We start from the raw sequence: 18,349 nt of genomic DNA on the forward strand, positions 1-18,349 counted from the left end.
CCACTCTGTTTATTTGCAGCCCTCTGCCAATGCATTCTTCCCCACTCATCTCCTTTCTTTTTTTCCTTCCTTGCTTCTTCCCCCCCACCCCCTCATTGGCTCACAATCTCCTAACGCTGCACCTGCAGACTAGTCCCTGCAGACTCCACCTGATGGCATTCATCTCTCTCCCCACCTGTTCACTACTATCCTTTCCCCTTCCCTGCCCCCTCCAGATCACTGCTTGTATCCCAAGTGATAGTTGCATTCTGGCCCAAGATGCTGGCATTGGCAGTCGTGTGTGCCTGAAGTGTGATTGCTCCAGTGTGTGTGTGTGTGTGTGTGTGTGTGTGTGTTTTACTGATGAAGGCTGTGGCCAAAAGCTTTATGTAAGTGTTTTTCAAATGTGCCTGTCTGCAGCTTTGTGTGTCTTCTTTACGGTAAGCAGCAATCTGTGGTGCCCTACATTGTTAAAATATATTTAATATAGAAAGCACACTCTTGAAGTCGTGACTTGTGACATGTGCAGCAATAAACAGTGCTGATTTGTTTATGGCAGTTGACCGACCGACACTGTAGTAGATGCTATGATATACACAGAAAGACATCATCTCGGCTCTGAATGCAGTGTGTAGAGATCACAATCTGCACATCTGTCGAGTGACCAACATGGATTCAATGGAGCAAGTGGAACAGATGTCACATTATTAGTCATTAGAATATTAACCAATAATAAAATGTCCATTCACTTTCCATCCCAAGAAAAAGTAACATGAGGTGACACCAAAATTTACACTTCACACAAAAAATAACAACAAAACTATTCTGATCCTGGTACCACCACATAAGCAAATAATTTTTCTCAGACTCACATAGTTATTTTCCTCCTATTATCTCATAGCACTTGTTTTAGTATGAAGTGAGAAAATAAATTTTTTTGGGATCTGAAGCATTATATGATACAATATAATTGGATATATAATAAAACTACTAACCAGCCGGTGGCAGAAGAACACACATATAAAAAAGGTCTTCTGGCAGAATAGTTGAAGGGAAGGAAGAAAGGTGAAGGATAAGAAACTGGAGAGGTGTAGGAAAAGGGGTACTGTCTGAAAAAGCCACCCAGAACCCCATGTCACGGGAGACTTACCTGATGGGTAAGTCCAGTAAGTCTCCCCTGACTTAGAGTTTTGGGTGACTTTTCCAAACTCTGCCCCATATCCTAAACCTCTCCAGTTTATTTCCCTTCATCCCTCTTTCTTCTCCTTCAACCTATCTGCCAGAAGAAGGACCCATTGGCTCCAAAAGCTTGCAAAGTAAAACCTTTTTTATATGTGTGTTCTCCTGCTGCCACTTGGTGAATAGATTTTTTATCTACCCAATTTCATTATATTGCCAAAAATTGATTATTTTTGTTGTTATAACACAATATGAGATTCTTATCATAGTTGAATGCAAAAACCAGGGATTTCTCCATTCTTTCGTTCAACAGGCTGTTTCGTTTTAGTATTACTACTGCTTGCAGCTACTTATTTGACAACTGATCGTGTCCTTAGCTGAGTGGTCAGTGTGTCTGACTAGTATGGAATGGGCCCAGGTTCAGTTCTGAGCTGGGTCAGATATCTTCTCCACCCGGGGACTGAGAGTTGTATTGTCATCATCACCAAATATGGAGCCAACTGAAAAGATCTGCAACTCGGCAGCTAAACTGCCAGCCATCAATGCCATATGAATGTTTAATTTAAGGACTTGCGCACACTGGGTATTTCAGCAGAATGAACTTTATGTCATTTTATAACTACGGTATGGAAGCAGGCAGCAAAGGAGAGTATCCCTTATTACAGTGGATATATTTGTGCATATCTGCATTCAGTACTGACTGCCAGATGCCACAACGCCTTCCAGAGTAAGGCAACACAGCTGTCAAAACAGTTCAGACATCATTCTGTAACTCGTCGAAGATGGACTGAAACTCAAATTAATCATATTCAACTCAAAACAGAAAATTCCTTAACATAATCAAGTGTTAAAGCAATTAAACTACAACAATACCCATATGAATTTTTTGATAACTGTAATGATGTATTAATGCACAACTGTCAAGAATTATTTAAAATCAAACTGCAAGAACTCCAGAAACTAAATACAGGCCCTGCCCTTCACTCTATTTTGTTATCATGTTACTGGTATTTTTTTCCCCCCTCAGTCGGGGCGTGCTACAAATAGAAATTCTCATTCATAAGGCTATTGCTTTTCTAGGCAAAGCATCAGTAGCAATTATGTTGTAATTGTTGTGAGTAGATGATATTAACAACTGTCTGAACAGAATGGTATGGGTGCTCGGTGAATGTCGTGGTGTTACACTGTCCACTTGGTTTGGATGACATTAGTGGTGATGCACTTACTCTAGCACTGACTACCTACGTAAAAGATGGCATGGGAGCATCGACACTTCTTATGGGCGGATGGATATGTGTGTGTGTGTGTGTGTGTGTGTGTGTGTGTGTGTGTGTGTGTGTGTGTGTGTGTGCGCGAGTGTACACCTGTCCTTTTTTTCCCCTAAGGGAAGTCTTTCCGCTCCCGGGATTGGAATGACTCCTTACCCTCTCCCTTAAAACCCACATCCTTTCATTTTTCCCTCTCCTTCCCTCTTTCCTGACGAAGCAACTGCCAGTTGCGAAAGCTCGTAATTCTGTGTGTGTGTTTGTGTGTTTTGTTCATGTGCCTGTCTGCCGGCACTTTCCCGTTTGGTAAGTCTTGGAATCTTCGTTTTTAATATATTTTTCCCATGTGGAAGTTTCTTTCTATTATATAGAAGGCTGTGGATTATTGTGTCATAAAGGTTAAATTATGTGTTTCTATTGGTAGCACTGTTAGAAACAGTATTGTATTGTTTCATAGTATAAACACGTGTTGTATGTCGAACTGCTAACATTTTTCTGAGGAAAAGTGATGAATGGATTGGTAAATCTCTCAAAAAGTAAAGTATGATACCAAAACAAAGTGTTTTTAAGAAACATAGGTTTCATGTCAAGTTACAGACACAAAAATGCAGGCAAACTTGTCAGTATCTAGAGAAACACACATTGGTGATTTGAAGATTAAAATAAAATGTTGCGTTACACAGTTTTATCAAAACGAAAGTGATGTAAATGGTAGGTTAGCTTATATTCCACAGATTTACACATCCTAAAAATGGTGTCAGGTGAATGTGTGTGTTGTAAAATATGTGGAGGGCCAGTTAGTTTACATGAAGACAGTGAGGTATCAAATGGACTAGGCAGGAAACTTGTCATTAATTCTGCCAGTTGTAAATATACTCATTCAGTTTGGAATTCTGATAAGTGTAAAGATAATTGTTTTGAAGAAAATGTTAGGTGATTTCATGGATTGAGAGCTACTGGCAAAGGGCACACTGCCACGGCGAATATGCCATGCCCACCTTGTAAACTCAACAAGTATGTGGGATTTATTGGAGCTGCTGTGGAATCTGTTGCATGTGAGTCAATGAAGGGTGCTGCAGATGAAGCTGTTGAAATAAATGATGGTATGACTGACATACCAGTAGCTTTTGATGGCACTCGGCACAAGCGTGGCTGCAGTTCTAAGAATTCTGTTGCTATGGTGACCAGTGTGGATACTGGAAAGGTAACATATTTCCAGATTTTAACCAAACATTGTTATAAGTGTAGATCAGGGAATGAAGAATGGCATATCTGTGACAGAAATTATGAAGGAACAAGTGGTGGTATGTAGGCCTCTGCAGCTATTAATAGTTTTTGTCGATCTGTGAATGAAAGGGGAGTGATTTACACTAAGTTCTTACGTGATGGAGACTCAAAAGCACATAACAGTGCAGTAGCCACTCAGCTTTATAGTGAGAAGATTATCACAAAACTGGAATGTATTGGTCATGTCCAGAAGAGGTTGGGAACCAAGTTGAGGAAGTTGAAACAAAGTTTGAGAGACAAGAAACTTTCTGATGGTAAAACCATAAGAGGCAGGCTGACAGACAAAATGATTGATGAATTACAGTAGTATTATGGGATGGCCATTAGAAATAATACTGAAGATTTGTTGAAAATTAAGCAGGCAGTATGGGCTACCTTCTTCCACAGACAGCTAACTGATGAAAAACCTTTACACCGCCTTTGCCCTTCTGGTGGAATTACTGCAATGCCCAGTACTCAATCAGTTCATACAGCCATAAACATTCCATACCAACAATAGTCATGGATATCATAAAACCTATTTACAGAGACCTGGGAAATCCGTAATTACTGAAGAAGTGTCTGCATCGTCACACCTGAAATCCCAATGAGTCGTTCAATAATCTTTTACCAAAAAATGTTTTTGTTGGAATGAAGACATTATAGTGGGGGGGTTAGTGGTGCTGTTATTGCTTTTAATTATGGCAACATTGGTAGGACGAAAGTGCTACAGCATATGGAAATTAATCCTGGAGCAAAATGCAACAGAGAACTTGAATGGATGGACAAGGTTTGCATTGATAAAACAGAGAATGCAGCACAGTTGGCCACTAAGGAGTCCAGAAAGAAGAAAAAACTTGGAAAAGGATCAAGAGGATGATATACAGTATGGTGCAGGGTGCCTCTGAGTGACTAAAAATAAAAGAATGCGAGTTACTGTCTTTTGAAACTTTTGAAGCTGTTCCTAAAAATTTACATTTTCTGTTGCATGTTTCCCTAAAGGTCAGAAACCACTTTGAGTAGAGTATTCAAATTTTCAGGGAGTAATAACATACATATCCTGAGTCTACTGAACTAAAACAAGAACATAATGTTATATATAATTAAAATTATTTAGGATAACATACAAAAAAAGTACACAAAATGTTCACCTTGCAATTAAAAAATTGTATTTACGAAAGCAGAGGTTGAAATGCAATTATTGTAGTTCAGTAGATTCAGAACATACAGTTTAATGTCCTGTAAAAGTTTCATGTCAGTGGCTACAGTGCTTCCTGAAATCCAGGCCTGGAGCTGAATTATCCTACTATATTCACTAGATAATTACAGTAGTTACATTTAACTTGGATGAACTATTTGGACAATCCATGTGTAATAAGCAACAGAAAGTTGGAAATTATATTTTCATATTGAACAAGGCAATTTTACAAGTGAATTACAAGTTCTACCTTTGCCTCTACTACAACAATGAGAGAATATTGAAATTTGAGATGCCTCACGAACTGTGAAAGTTTAATTTTAAGTGGCTTTTTGAGTACACATTTTCTGCCACAGCATGTGGTATCCACAGTAGCCTTTCTTGATTAGGACTTTGTTATTTGTAACTTACGAAGGCTCCCTGCTGATCCTCACATTTTGCAATCAATGCTCTAGTGTTGTCCCTTCATTTATCTGTTTTGCCGATAGTGACAATGAGATCAATCTAAATAAAAATATTTTCTAAGTTTATAATTATGAAAAAGATATGTTGTCTACTTGTAATGCTGACAGTATAAACTCTGGAGATGCTCCAGAAATGTGAATCATATCTTGTGACAAGCTTATTAGTTTGCAGTATGCTTCAGACAAAAAAAAAATTGCAAATAACTGTGGCAGTTCTTGATGTGTAACCTTTAATTTGCAGTCAGTATGTCTGAATATTATTAGTAACTATGCTTTAGCCCCTAAACCTAGATACTCAGTGAGATATGCTTTCGTTATTCTGACCCTAGGCAGCTGCATTGAGACAGAATGTGTAGTCACTTCGCAGCTGATTCAAGGAATACGATGGCTAGCATTTTTTCTGCTAGCAGTATAAAGGAATCTTGCAACAATGCCGTATATGTTTGGCAATGCTGCAAATGAACATTTACTTTCTGGATGGCACAGAATCATATTACTAAATTCACTTGATCTTCTTGTATCACCTTCATTGAATAGCCTGAGTAATTTGCACATAATGTGTGAAACAATGTTATTAATTTCTGGTTAAAAGACCAGGAAAGTCATTCTATGTGGAACTTGCATCTAATCTCATATTCTACATTGAAATTTAGCTATCATAGTCCCAACTGGTGCAATAAAGGAGAAACTAATACTATAGCTCTTCACCAGCTGAGAGGTAATGTGATTGCCAATGAAGCACACACAGGCTGCGTAGGCTTGCGTTTCCAATCTCACGAACGGCAATATTTTTATGGCATTTGTGACAGAACTTTACGCAGCCAAATCCAAAATCAACACTGAAATCTTACTTATTTGCTTATGGACTGCCATGTTTCTATACAACATGACAGCAACGTGGGATAGCAAGTAAACATTGACTGTTTCAAAGACCATGGTCTTCATCAGTCAAGCCGATATAGACTCATTCACGTTGCAGACTCCTTGAGTTGTATTACAGTAGACTTTTGGTATATGGTTTTCATGATAAGAAGCATAACATTTTTATTTGTGCAGTGCATAATCTAATAGCATTTTCCAGCAGACTGTTCTTCAACATTATCATTATCTAAAACAGACTGACAATGCTGAGGTAATTTATTGATTCCAAACCTGTAGAATTGTGCAGGATCATCATTAGAAATGTCATCAATCCAGGTTTGAAGTGCATTTTTGTCCAGAAAGATATTTTCTAGGTGGTGTTTTGATAAGGAATGAGACTTTTAAACATTTGAGAGTATAAGATAGTAGAAAAAGTGTGTGAAGAACGACTTTTCAGAAAATACCTGGACAGCTTTCTTTGTGATATCAGCAGAATACATTATCTTGTAGTAGCAACACATGATGCAGTTTTGTATGCAGTTTTTATTTCACTGTAACAAAATTATGTTTAGTTGTTGGCAACAAATACCAGCTACAATAGGCACACTCCTGAGGAGAGGTTCGAAATGCACAACACTCTTTTTCAGCCAGTGGATGCCAAAAATTAAGTTCAGACTGACGTTTGCATGAGTGTATGCGATTTGTTAGGGTTCGGCCATTGATTTATTCTTAAAAAGTTAACATAAGGGGTTTATAACACATCACCAGTAAAAATACTGCATAGGGATTTTCACTGAGCGAATTGATGATGTTCAAGTAAACATGCAGCAATAGTCATCATGTTGAATTTTGTTGCTTTAAGTTGGAGCATCCAGTACCCCTACTCCAGACTTCTCAACTTCGGCTATTGAATGCAAGTATTGCATAATGTTTAAACTGCGACAGTTCACCACATATGTCTGTCATCAAGACTTCCTGAATGTTGAAAGTCATTCATGTCAGAATGATATCTCTTGAAATAAGAAAACCCTTTTCTGAAGTTTATTTTCCCAAAGCACTAACCCCAAACACAATAGAAAGATTTCAAGCTGCCTCTGCTGCCTTCACCCATCTGTTAAAAGCATAGGAAATAGTATGTCTCAAATGTTAGCTCTTTTCCCACTTGTAACTCTACTTACAATTGCTGAACAACATTCATAGGTTTCAAGCATGCAAAAACCCATACTGACTGTAAGCTAAATACTAGAACTGCAGAAAATGAGAGTTGATAACACACTCGAAGCGCCACACCACGCTTGGCTGATCAGTTGGTGCCTGGCGTTAAGCAGTGGTCAGTGTATGGCACAGGGCTGTTGGCTGCTGCAGGGTGAGGAAACTCTTGAAGCTAGAACTGTTCTGATCTTGATGCAACCATGAGCTGTTTGGCACAAAAGTTTCTTGAAATGTTTGCTATTGCTTATGTATTAGAGAGTGAAGTGAGTTATCTTTGAGTTTCCATCTGACTGAACTTAAGCAGACATACAAAATAAGACTTAAAAAATTAGGCACTGAGAGAGATCGAACTCACAATTTCGTATCTACATTGTAGGACGTTTAGCACTAGACAGTGAGCAGATACAGCTCTGCAGTGGCTCATGAATAATGACAGCATTTCCTCCATACACTTCCGCATCCTGGAGGGTTGCCAGATAGCGTGAACGGCCAGACTCAGGGTGCCGGTTATATTGGCCACCTCGTACAAATTATACTGACAGTCTCTGCGGCAGTGGCCGACGGCCAGGTTTTATGTCTAAGTCTGTACATTAAAGCACAGGAAGTCAGAGGAAGATGCTGCTATCACATAAAAAAGTAAACCTTTGGCAAAATTAATTTATTTGCTTCCCCTTTCCTTCAATATCCTTCTTGTTAGACTTTATAATAAAATGCAGATGATCAGTTGTGTTGATCATTTATGTCCAAAATGCAGTAAGATAACATAATATAAAATGGGCACTGAGCTGCTCAATCTAGATTTCCTTATGTGTGCTCAATGTGACTTAAAAGTGCTAACTGTAAATAGCTGCAGAGTGTGCACATCTGACAGTGAGAAAATGTTCCGTAACTGACACGAAATAATTGTTGGAGGTCAAAATCGAGAACAAAGAAAGAAAATGTATGCAAACCCACTTCAGCCATACCCTCTAGGTCTGAACAAACAGATTATATGATCAATATATTAAAAACAAAGATTCCAAGACTTAGCGCCGGGAAAGCGCCGGCAGACAGGCACAATGAACAAAACACACAAACACACACACAGAATTACTAGCTTTCGCAACCAATGGTTGCTTCTTCAGGAAGGAGAGGGAAAGACGAAAGGAAGTGGGTTTTAAGGGAGAGGGTAAGGAGTCAAGGAGTCATTCCAATCCCGGGAGCGGAAAGACTTCCCTTAGGGGGAACAAAAGGACAGGTGTACACTCGCACACACACACACACACACACACACACACACACACACACACACACACACACACACACACACACATATCCATCCGCACATACACAGACACAAGCAGACATATTTAAAGGCAAAGAGTAAGGGCAGAGATGTCAGTTGAGGCGGAAGTACAGAGGCAAAGAAGTTGTTGAAAGACAGGTGAGGTATGAGCGGCGGCAACTTGAAATTAGCGGAGTTTGAGGACTGGCGGATATCGAGAAGAGAGGATATACTGAAGGGCGAGTTCCCATCTCCCTTCGTAACCTCTTGGTTCATTCCTATGAAATCCCCAAACCACCTTCCCTACCCTCTGGCTCCTACCCTTGCAACCGCCCCCGGTGTAAAACCTGTCCTATGCACCCTCCCACCACCACCTACTCCAGTCCTGTAACCCGGAAGGTGTACACGATCAAAGGGAGAGCCACGTGTGAAAGCACCCACATGATTTACCAACTGACCTGCCTGCACTGTGACGCTTTCTATGTGGGAATGACCAGCAACAAACTGTCCATTCGCATGAATGGACACAGGCAGACAGTGTTTGTTGGTAATGAGGATCACCCTGTGGCTAGACATGTCTTGGTGCACGGCCAGCACATCTTGGCACAGTGTTACACCGTCCGAGTTATCTGGATACTTCCCACCAACACCAACCTATCCGAACTCCGGAGATGGGAACTCGCCCTTCAGTATATCCTCTCTTCTCGATATCCGCCAGTCCTCAACCTCCGCTAATTTCAAGTTGCCGCCGCTCATATCTCACCTGTCTTTCAACAACTTCTTTGCCTCTGTACTTCCGCCTCGACTGACATCTCTGCCCTTACTCTTTGCCTTTAAATATGTCTGCTTGTGTCTGTGTATGTGCGGATGGATATGTGTGTGTGTGTGTGTGTGTGTGTGTGTGTGTGTGTGTGTGTGTGTGTGTGTGTGTGTGTGTGTGTGTGTGTGTGCGCGCGCTCGCGCGAGTGTACACCTGTCCTTTTTTTTCCCCCTAAGGGAAGTCTTTCCGCTCCCGGGATTTGAATGACTCCTTGACTCCTTACCCTCTCCCTTAAAACCCACTTCCTTTCGTCTTTCCCTCTCCTTCCTGAAGAAGCAACCATCGGTTGCGAAAGCTAGTAATTCTGTTTGTGTGTTTTGTTCATTGTGCCTGTCTGCCGGCACTTTCCCACTTGGTAAGTCTTGGAATCTTTGTTTTTAATATATTTTTCCCATGTGGAAGTTTCTTTCTATTTTATTTACATCATCACAGATTATATGATCATATTTTCAGAGGAAGTTTATTGCTGGCCATGCTGTAAAAATATAATTTTAATTTTGACATCAAAACAACGTCTTTTGTAATTTGAAATAATTGCAAAAAACACCATAACATGAGAGTTTTCTATGTGCTATTGATATCCAATGGTCTTATGATTAGATTGGGCTCAAATTATGATATTACAGTGAACTGGTCTGTAAAGTGGTTCTTACCTCATACACTGCCTTGCCAAGCATTCTCCCCACAAACTCAAACAGTTGGAGGTGATTATCCTGCATATAAGACGTAGGAGATGGATAGAGACGCTCCTCACTCGTAACACGAAAAAGGTTGAGAGAGGGATCAAAGACGCGTTTAATGGTTTCCTCGAGAAATTCTGAAACAGAAATAAAATAAATGCACCCAAATTATAATGTTATTGTAAATGTCAGGATGGAAACAAGTGGAGCTATTTTACTCTGATGAGTGGCCTACATAACAAATAAGATATTAAAATACCACATCATAGCTCTCTCTGTACCAGAATATTGTCACAGCTGTTCAGTAATGGCACAGAAATCTAAATCATTATTACCACTTTTAAAAAATTGCTGTGACAGAGTAATTGCATACAGCATGCAAACTGTACCGTCTGCTATGTGTTTTATAGTGACTTGCATAGTCTGTACATAGATGTACTGCACTGGCCCAGAAATATGCCATACTTTTTATCCAAATTTCACCATCAAAAAATTAGGGTCTGGTCCACATCTGCTACACTCTTTTTACAAACAATTGCACAACATAAATTAAGCTCATGTGTAACAATACAACTAATATCTGTATGACAAGGCATTTTATTACAAAACAATGTAAACTTTTATTGGTTTTAATTGTGTGTATGTCTAGCTCACAATTCAGTTTCAGTTGGATACTGATTTGTGATGATACAAACTATTTAGAGAGAAAAGCATCATCAAACCAAGGAATTCAGAATAGTTGTGATGTATGCTTCGAATGTACACTTGTGTATTATACTAAAACCACAACCGACAGAGAGGTTAGAAGGTAATGTAGACTGGGTTAATCTAATGTGTGATGGTTGCTTCAGAAGAAAAACATGCAGAGGCAATTTCAATACGAAAATCCATCAGGAAACTGAAATATGGCAAGTACCTGGAACCTGAGGCTAAGGTTTGTTCCTATGTGCAAGATAAAAGAAAAGATGGGATGCCTATCTCACAAGAAATTCTTCAACGGAAGATCTCAGAAACTTCAAAATTTTTAAACGAACAACAACAAGAATTTCATGTGAGTATTGGTCGGTGTTGTGGATTTATGCAGAGAAACTGCCTTACTCTCTGATGAAGTACAATACTAGCACAGTGAACGTCAGCGGATTTTGAGGAGAAGCTGGTCAACTTCCAGCGTTACATCGTCCACGTATGAAAGAATCACGCATACCCTTTTTATCATATTGGCAACACTGACGAAATGGCAGTAAATTTTGACATGCCAAGCAATACAACAGTAGAGATGAAACCGGCAAAAAGTATCTCATTGTGCGGATTCGGGAATGAAAAAAGTTGAGTAACTGTGGTATTAGCTGCTAAAGCTGATGGGAGAAGGATGCCCCATTAATCATTCTAAAATGAAACACCATGCCCAAAAAATACTTTCCTACAGGTGTAGCGATTCGTTGGCAGGGAAAGGGCTGCTTGACAACACAGATACGGAGCACTGCCTGGTACGAGAGCCACGGCAGTTTCTGTTGCTTTTAAGGGACATCTAACTGCTGAAGTAAAAGATAAATTATGTGCACAAAATACAGATCTTGTCATAAAACCTGGAGGAATGACTTCAAAATTACAAGCACAAGATGTGGCCATAAACAAACTGTTCAAGGACAAGTTCTGAAAAATGTATTCAGATTGTCTCCTGGGAGAAGACTGTGTCCTTACACTGTCCGGTAAGATTAAGAAGCTACCATTCACCCTTTTGTGCACATGGATTCTTGTTTCATTGTCCTGAATATCGTGAGGGTCCATCATCAAGGGGTTCAACAAATGATATATATTGAACGTGCTGGATGCCAGTGAGGATGATGTACTGTGGGAAGAGAATGAAGAAAATGATAAGAGTGAGAGTGATAAAGTGAATACCAGTACTTTTAGTGATGAGAGCAAATAAGACAAAATATGTTGCCAATGCATTGCATCAGTTGTTAGAACAAATGTTTATGGTACATAATAATGTCTTACAAGTAAATATGAAATACATTTTTGGTAATTTTTCTCCTCTCAGTCAGTGTGTGATATATTTTCATGCAAACTCTCTCTCTCTCTCTCTCTCTCTCTCTCTCTCTCTCTCTCTCTCTCTCTCCTTTTATTCTGAATAATCCCTGAAATTTAGGAGTATGTCTCATTTCCAGTAGTGGCTTATTTTTGGGCCAACACAGTGGATGTAAACTGGGATCACATCAAGATCTTATGGGAGGTGGGTTACCTCTGTATTCCTCCAATTTGAATGTTAAGCCTCCAACCTGAATGTTATGGGGCAGTCAAATGAAAATGACACAGACAGGAAAAAATTAAAGTAAGCTTTTTATTACTTAAAAAATAATTGTCATAATTGTTAATACATTTGTTCCACTGTGATATAAGATTGTCAACACCTTCATGGAAAAATATTTGCAGTTGTCTTTGGAACCAAGATTGAACCCAAGTGTGCTGCACCTCTTTCTAAACAGCAAATCAATGACCAAGAATTTCTTTCTTCAGAGCTTCAAAATATGGAAATCAAATATAGAGAGATTGGGACTTAATAGAAGATGTGCAAGGGCTTCCCAGCAAAACTTACGCAGTTTACTCGAAACAACCCTGGTAACATATGGGTGCGCACTTCACAGACGGAGATGCATCCCATATCACTGTGATCCACAGAGCCAACTGTGTAAATGACTCTGCTTTCCCCAAGCTACATGCGAAGCATAGGAAATGCCGAGTGAATGATCAAAGCTGGAGAACTGCTATTCAGAAGTGAAGTAAGTCCAAGATGGGTAATGTGAGATGAAATTTTTTAGTATGTAACAGGTAAGTCGAGATGATGCTTTCATAGTAGAATATGAAAGAAGATTCCCAGAGGCAATTAGAAAGCAGATATAGGCTTGTATTAGTAGTCAAGGAATTTATCAGAAAATGAAGCATAAAATAAGTGCCTGGACAGAGAGAACAGTCGGCAAATTATTTGCAGAGGAGAACTTCTTGCCAGAATGACAGTAGTATTTGGCAGCTTTCATGTAACGACTCTTATCTGGATTCGTGGGAAACACACTAGAGGCCAAATGGATTCTGTCAGGTTGAACTGTGTGTGAAGGCTATGTAAGATAGACAGGTTACACATAGAAACAGCGAAAGTTGTAGGATTCAGTCCCCCCCCCCCAGGCATGCTAGAAATCCATGAGATGGATGGCTATGTAGACAAATATACTATAGCCTACAATCAAACTATGATCGGACAAAGGGCTGATACAAATGAAGGGGGAGTGTTCCTCTGGCCTCAACAAGGTGCCACTTAGAGTGTTAACATCATTCAGAGATTTGACACAATGGGCTGTCAGATAAGATATATGGGAGGAGCAACATAGTTTTCTATCAAGTGTTAACATCGAAGTTTTTCTGATTTATGCACACAGGAGAGCAGTGACCGAGATGCAAGGATGGTGGATGGAATTCTTCCCGTGCCAGATAACCATACACGCCATCTTTTAGCTGAAATGTGGAAGCCATTGTTTATGTTCCACGAGCAGATGTGATTGAGACAGCACTGAAATTAACAGATCCACCAAGAGCTGCAATAGGAAATCATCAATGGTGAGAGAGCACGAGAGGGTTCATAATGGCGCTGGCTGATATAGCTAATAAGTTTATGCTCTGTACTGAGCATAAAAGTATCCTGTGCTCCTGAATAAAAAAGTTTGATATAGGTGAAGCCACAAGTATATTACAAACATGGCCTTTTAAAAACACCCTTGTAACGTGTGGCAGGCACGCTCTGAAACTCCATCTGCGCACTGTATGGAGAATTCTTGTCTCCAAGCAAATGTCGTTGACCGTTTCCAGGTGGGAAGTGGGAAGTGGGAAGTGGGAAGTGGGAAGTGGGAAGGGGAAGGGGGGGGGGGGGGGAGGGCCAACAGTGTGGTGTTTCCATAGAAAGTTATCTACAATGTGGGTTAACAATTAACAAGGTAACAAAATGGGCAAATGTACGGCAATGCCTACGAAGGCCACACTGGACATTTCTCAGCAATTTCTGAGACAAGGGCCACCATAACAGCTGCCCAGTGATAATTTATTCCATCACCTCAGAGACACTACTTGTGAAAGAAGTGTAGCAGGAGCTGGAAGGAAGGTGTCTGTCTTTATCAGGCTGAGGTACATGCATTACAGTGGCTTTGCGCCTATATGTGGCAAGTGAGCCACCCTTCCAGATACAAGTGTAGTAACGGGGGAGAAAGAACTAATCACTAGGAAATTGGGGCTGCAACAAATAAATGTGAGTATTGTCAGATTTTGGGGGGAGACCGGGGAGGGGGGGGGGGGTCACAATAAAAGAGGATGCTCTACCTCCCTCTCAGTAAAAACAATCGCTGCTACTTCAGAGATTGGGTATTTTATGATAGTGTTGGTAAACTGGAGGTTGTGGTCTGTGTAGTCACATTTTGGCCGTGGTATAGCAACAGTAACTGCCATGTAGTGGCATGGAAGGCTTCTGGATGGCAAATATTTTCCAAGCAACAGTTAGAGAAAACTTCTTCCTCAATCACATCTCCAGTACAAGGTGTGTTAAAACAAATAAAGGAAACTTTGTAATTCTAGTGTGTTTTATCAGTCTGATGAGTATTATTTTTTCATAGTGAAGTTGGTAAACATGACTGAAAAGTCCATTAAATTTCGGACATGCAGCCGTGCAAATAAAATTTCTTCCACTGATATTTAGTCCGTGTATCGTCCGGCCATCTTCAGAGTAAGTCACAAGACTGACGACATGGTGCCAAGTGCAACCTTATATGCTCCACCATGGCTGGAGATCTGCATCTTTATTGACTTCATCTAGTGACTCCCAAAAACTTTTATTTGTGCACATTTTTGTTAGAAATACAACAATTTTGGAACACATTTTATACCCAAAACATGTGAAAAAATTTCTTAGCACCTGTTCTGATTGTGATATAATGAACATTCTGAATAATTTCTTTCACTCTTTCCAAAATTTAATTTGTTGATAATCTGCTGGGTACTCCAGGTCATACACCATCTTAACAGCCTTCCTTAAAATGATCAAACCATTTGTAAATCCTTGTTTTACTCACAGAAGAATCACCAAAAGCAATACTTGATCTTTGTAAGAGTTCACTATGCTTTATTCCATTCTTATAGTAAAATACAATACAAAATCTCTTACCCGTTTCTATACAAAATACTGCTGACAAAAGACTAAATACCCAATATGGCTAATAATGTACAAATACTTTTTAGTCGTGTGCATTTTCAACTGTTTGTGGTGTAATGAATAGTCCATTAAATTTTAGGCATGCAGCTGCGCAAATAAAATTTCCTGCAGTGATATTTCAGCCGCGTATCATCTGGCCATCTTCAGAGTAAGTTGTAACACTGACAACACGGTGCCAAGCGCAGCCTTATATGCTCCACTGTGGCAGTACAAACCTGTGAGTTACAGACGCTGGTCAACAGCAAAGAGATTGCATATAGATGCATCTGCCTCATGAAGCAGTAAACTGTGCATGTTGGTTGGCCTATGTATAACATTTCACAATTTCCGCAAGGAATCTGATACACGCCCACCTTACAAAGCAATAAATCGTCCTTTACAGAACCAAGTAAAGCTGCAATCTTTGTGGGAGACCAGAAGATCACCTTAACAGTGTTTCTCAAGAATATGGCCTTTCTTCAAGGAAAGACCACCCATGTAGGGCAAAAATGCACTTTATCTGAAGGAATTACAACCTTCTTCCCTATCACAAGCCTGCATACCTGTAACTATGTTATCTGTCCTAAGTAAAGGGCTAAATTTTGCTATTACTCCAAAGACTTTGCTGATATCATCTTTCGTCAGTAGCATTGAAGAAGCTGTCCGACCCCTATCGAAGAATTCAACTGAAGAAATCAGACATGAAAGTTGCCGAGCAATTACAAAACATCGTCCACATAAGAAGTAATGTCCCCAAGGAATAGAGATTTGCGATACAGAAGCTGCTAGAGGATGCTGACACAGTTGCCCTGGGTGTTGGCAAAGGTAATGCTACCATCCTTTTGCCTTAGGAAGTCTACAAGGAAAAGATATTTGGTTTACCTAGTTCTGGTACATAACAGAAGACCAACAAAGATCCTACCAACAAGGTGACAACAAGTACTGCTGCCTTGCTGAACGCTTCATCACTACCAAAGGAAGTCACAAGAAGTTTAAAAGTGCAAGATGCAGTGCCACCGAGATTTTATGTGCTTCCTAAAGTTCACAAGATAGATAAGGGTGAGTGCCTAGAGGATCTGTCTATGAGCCCTACAATGAGCACTATTGGTGAACCAACGCATCTTTCTGCCAAATATTTATCTTCCTTATTAAAGCCATTAGTAGGAAAATGTAGACACCACATTCGTAATTCTATGGATCATATTTTCAGTTTAATGGTGAATGTTATGAGCAGATTGATGGAGTTGCAACGGAAAGCCCTCTCTCCCCCTTGGTAGCTAATTTATTCATGGAAGACTTCGAGGAAAAGGCACTGTACTCAGCAATATTTAAACCAACAGTCTTCTGGAGGTATGTAGACGACACATTTGTAGTGCCCCACAGCATGGATAAATTACATCAGATCAAGTCTGTTTTTGTCCCATGTGGTGACCTATATTTGCAGTAAGATTTTGGAGCATATACTGTATTCGAACATTATGAATCATCTTGAAGAAAAAGACTTATTGATACATAACCAACATGGATTCAGAAAATATCATTCTTATGCAACACAGTTAGCTCTTTATTCCCATGAAGTAATGAGTGCTGTCAATAAGAGATCTCAGATTGATTCCATATTCATAGATTTCCAGAAGGCTTTTGATATCGTTCCTCACAAGCCACTATTAATCAAATTGCGTACATATGGAGTATCATCTCAGTTGTGTGACTGGATTCGTGATTTTCTCTCATAGAAGTCACAGTTTGTAGTGACAGAAGGTAAACCATTGAGCAGAATGGAAGGGATATCTGGCGTTCCGCAGGGTAGTGTCGTAGGCCCTCTGCTGTTCCTGATTTACATAAATGATCTAGGTGATAATCTAAGCAGCCCCCTTAGATTGTTTGCAGATGATGTTGTAATTTACCACCCAGTAAAATCATTAGATGATCAATTCCAATTACAAAATGATCTAAAGAGAATTTCTGTATGGTGCGAAAAGTGGCAATTGACACTAAACAAAGAAAAGTGCAAGGTCAACCACATGGGTAATAAGAGAAATCCGATAAAGTTTGTTTATATGATAAATCGCACAAATATAAGGGCTCTCAATTCGACTAAATACCTGGGAATTAACTTAATTTGGAAGGGCCACATAGATAATATTGTGGGGAAGGCGAACTAAGACTGCACTTTGTTGGCAGAACACTTAAACAAGATGTGACAAACCCACTAAAGAGACAGCCTACATTACACTTGTCCACCCTGTTGGAATATTGCTGCGCATTGTGGGATCCTTACCAGGTAGGATTGACAGAGGACATCGAAAAAGTGCAAAGAAAGGCAGCTCGTTTTGTGTTATTGTGCAATAGGGGTGAGAGAGTCACTGATATGATATGCAAGTTGGGGTGGCAGTCACTGAAACAAAGGCGGTTTGCTTTGCGGTGAGATCTGTTTACGAAATTGCAATCGCCATCTTGCTCTTCTGAATGCGAAAATATTTTTTTGACACCCACCTACGTAGGGAGAAATGACCATCATAATAAAATAAGAGAAATCAGAGCTCGAATGGAAAGATTTACATGTTCCTTTTTCCCATGCACCATTCGAGTGGAATGGTAGAGAAGTAGTATCACAATGGTTAGATGAACCCTCTGCTAGGCACTTAAGTGTGAATTGCAGAATAAGTATATAAATGCAGATGTAGATGTAGATGGGTGCTCTTTCCTCGAAGATAGGCCATATTCTCAAGAACCACTGTGTTGACGTGATTTTCCAGCCTCCCATGAAGATTGCAGCTTTACTTTGTTCTGTAAAGGATGATTTATTGCTTTGTAAGGTGGGCGTGTATCAGATTCCTTGCGGAAATTGTGAAATGTTATACATAGGCCAACCAACATGCACAGTTTATGAGAGATGTGTCGAACACTTAATATATACATGCTTATCAC

At 39.8% G+C, this 18,349-nt stretch overlaps 1 protein-coding gene across 1 annotated transcript in view; it reads right to left on the reverse strand.

The window, feature by feature from the left end:
* The window catches only part of LOC126323250 (ubiquitin-protein ligase E3B), a 280,679-nt gene that overhangs the window by 90,499 nt on the left and 171,831 nt on the right, over positions 1–18,349 (reverse strand). The window contains exon 12 of the mRNA XM_049994667.1: positions 10,162–10,325. Within this exon, the coding sequence (XP_049850624.1) occupies positions 10,162–10,325 (164 nt within the window). The remainder of the gene's footprint in view (positions 1–10,161; positions 10,326–18,349) is intronic.

Source organism: Schistocerca gregaria, chromosome 1, assembly GCF_023897955.1.
Source record: "Schistocerca gregaria isolate iqSchGreg1 chromosome 1, iqSchGreg1.2, whole genome shotgun sequence".
Taxonomy (NCBI): Eukaryota; Metazoa; Arthropoda; class Insecta; order Orthoptera; family Acrididae; genus Schistocerca; species Schistocerca gregaria.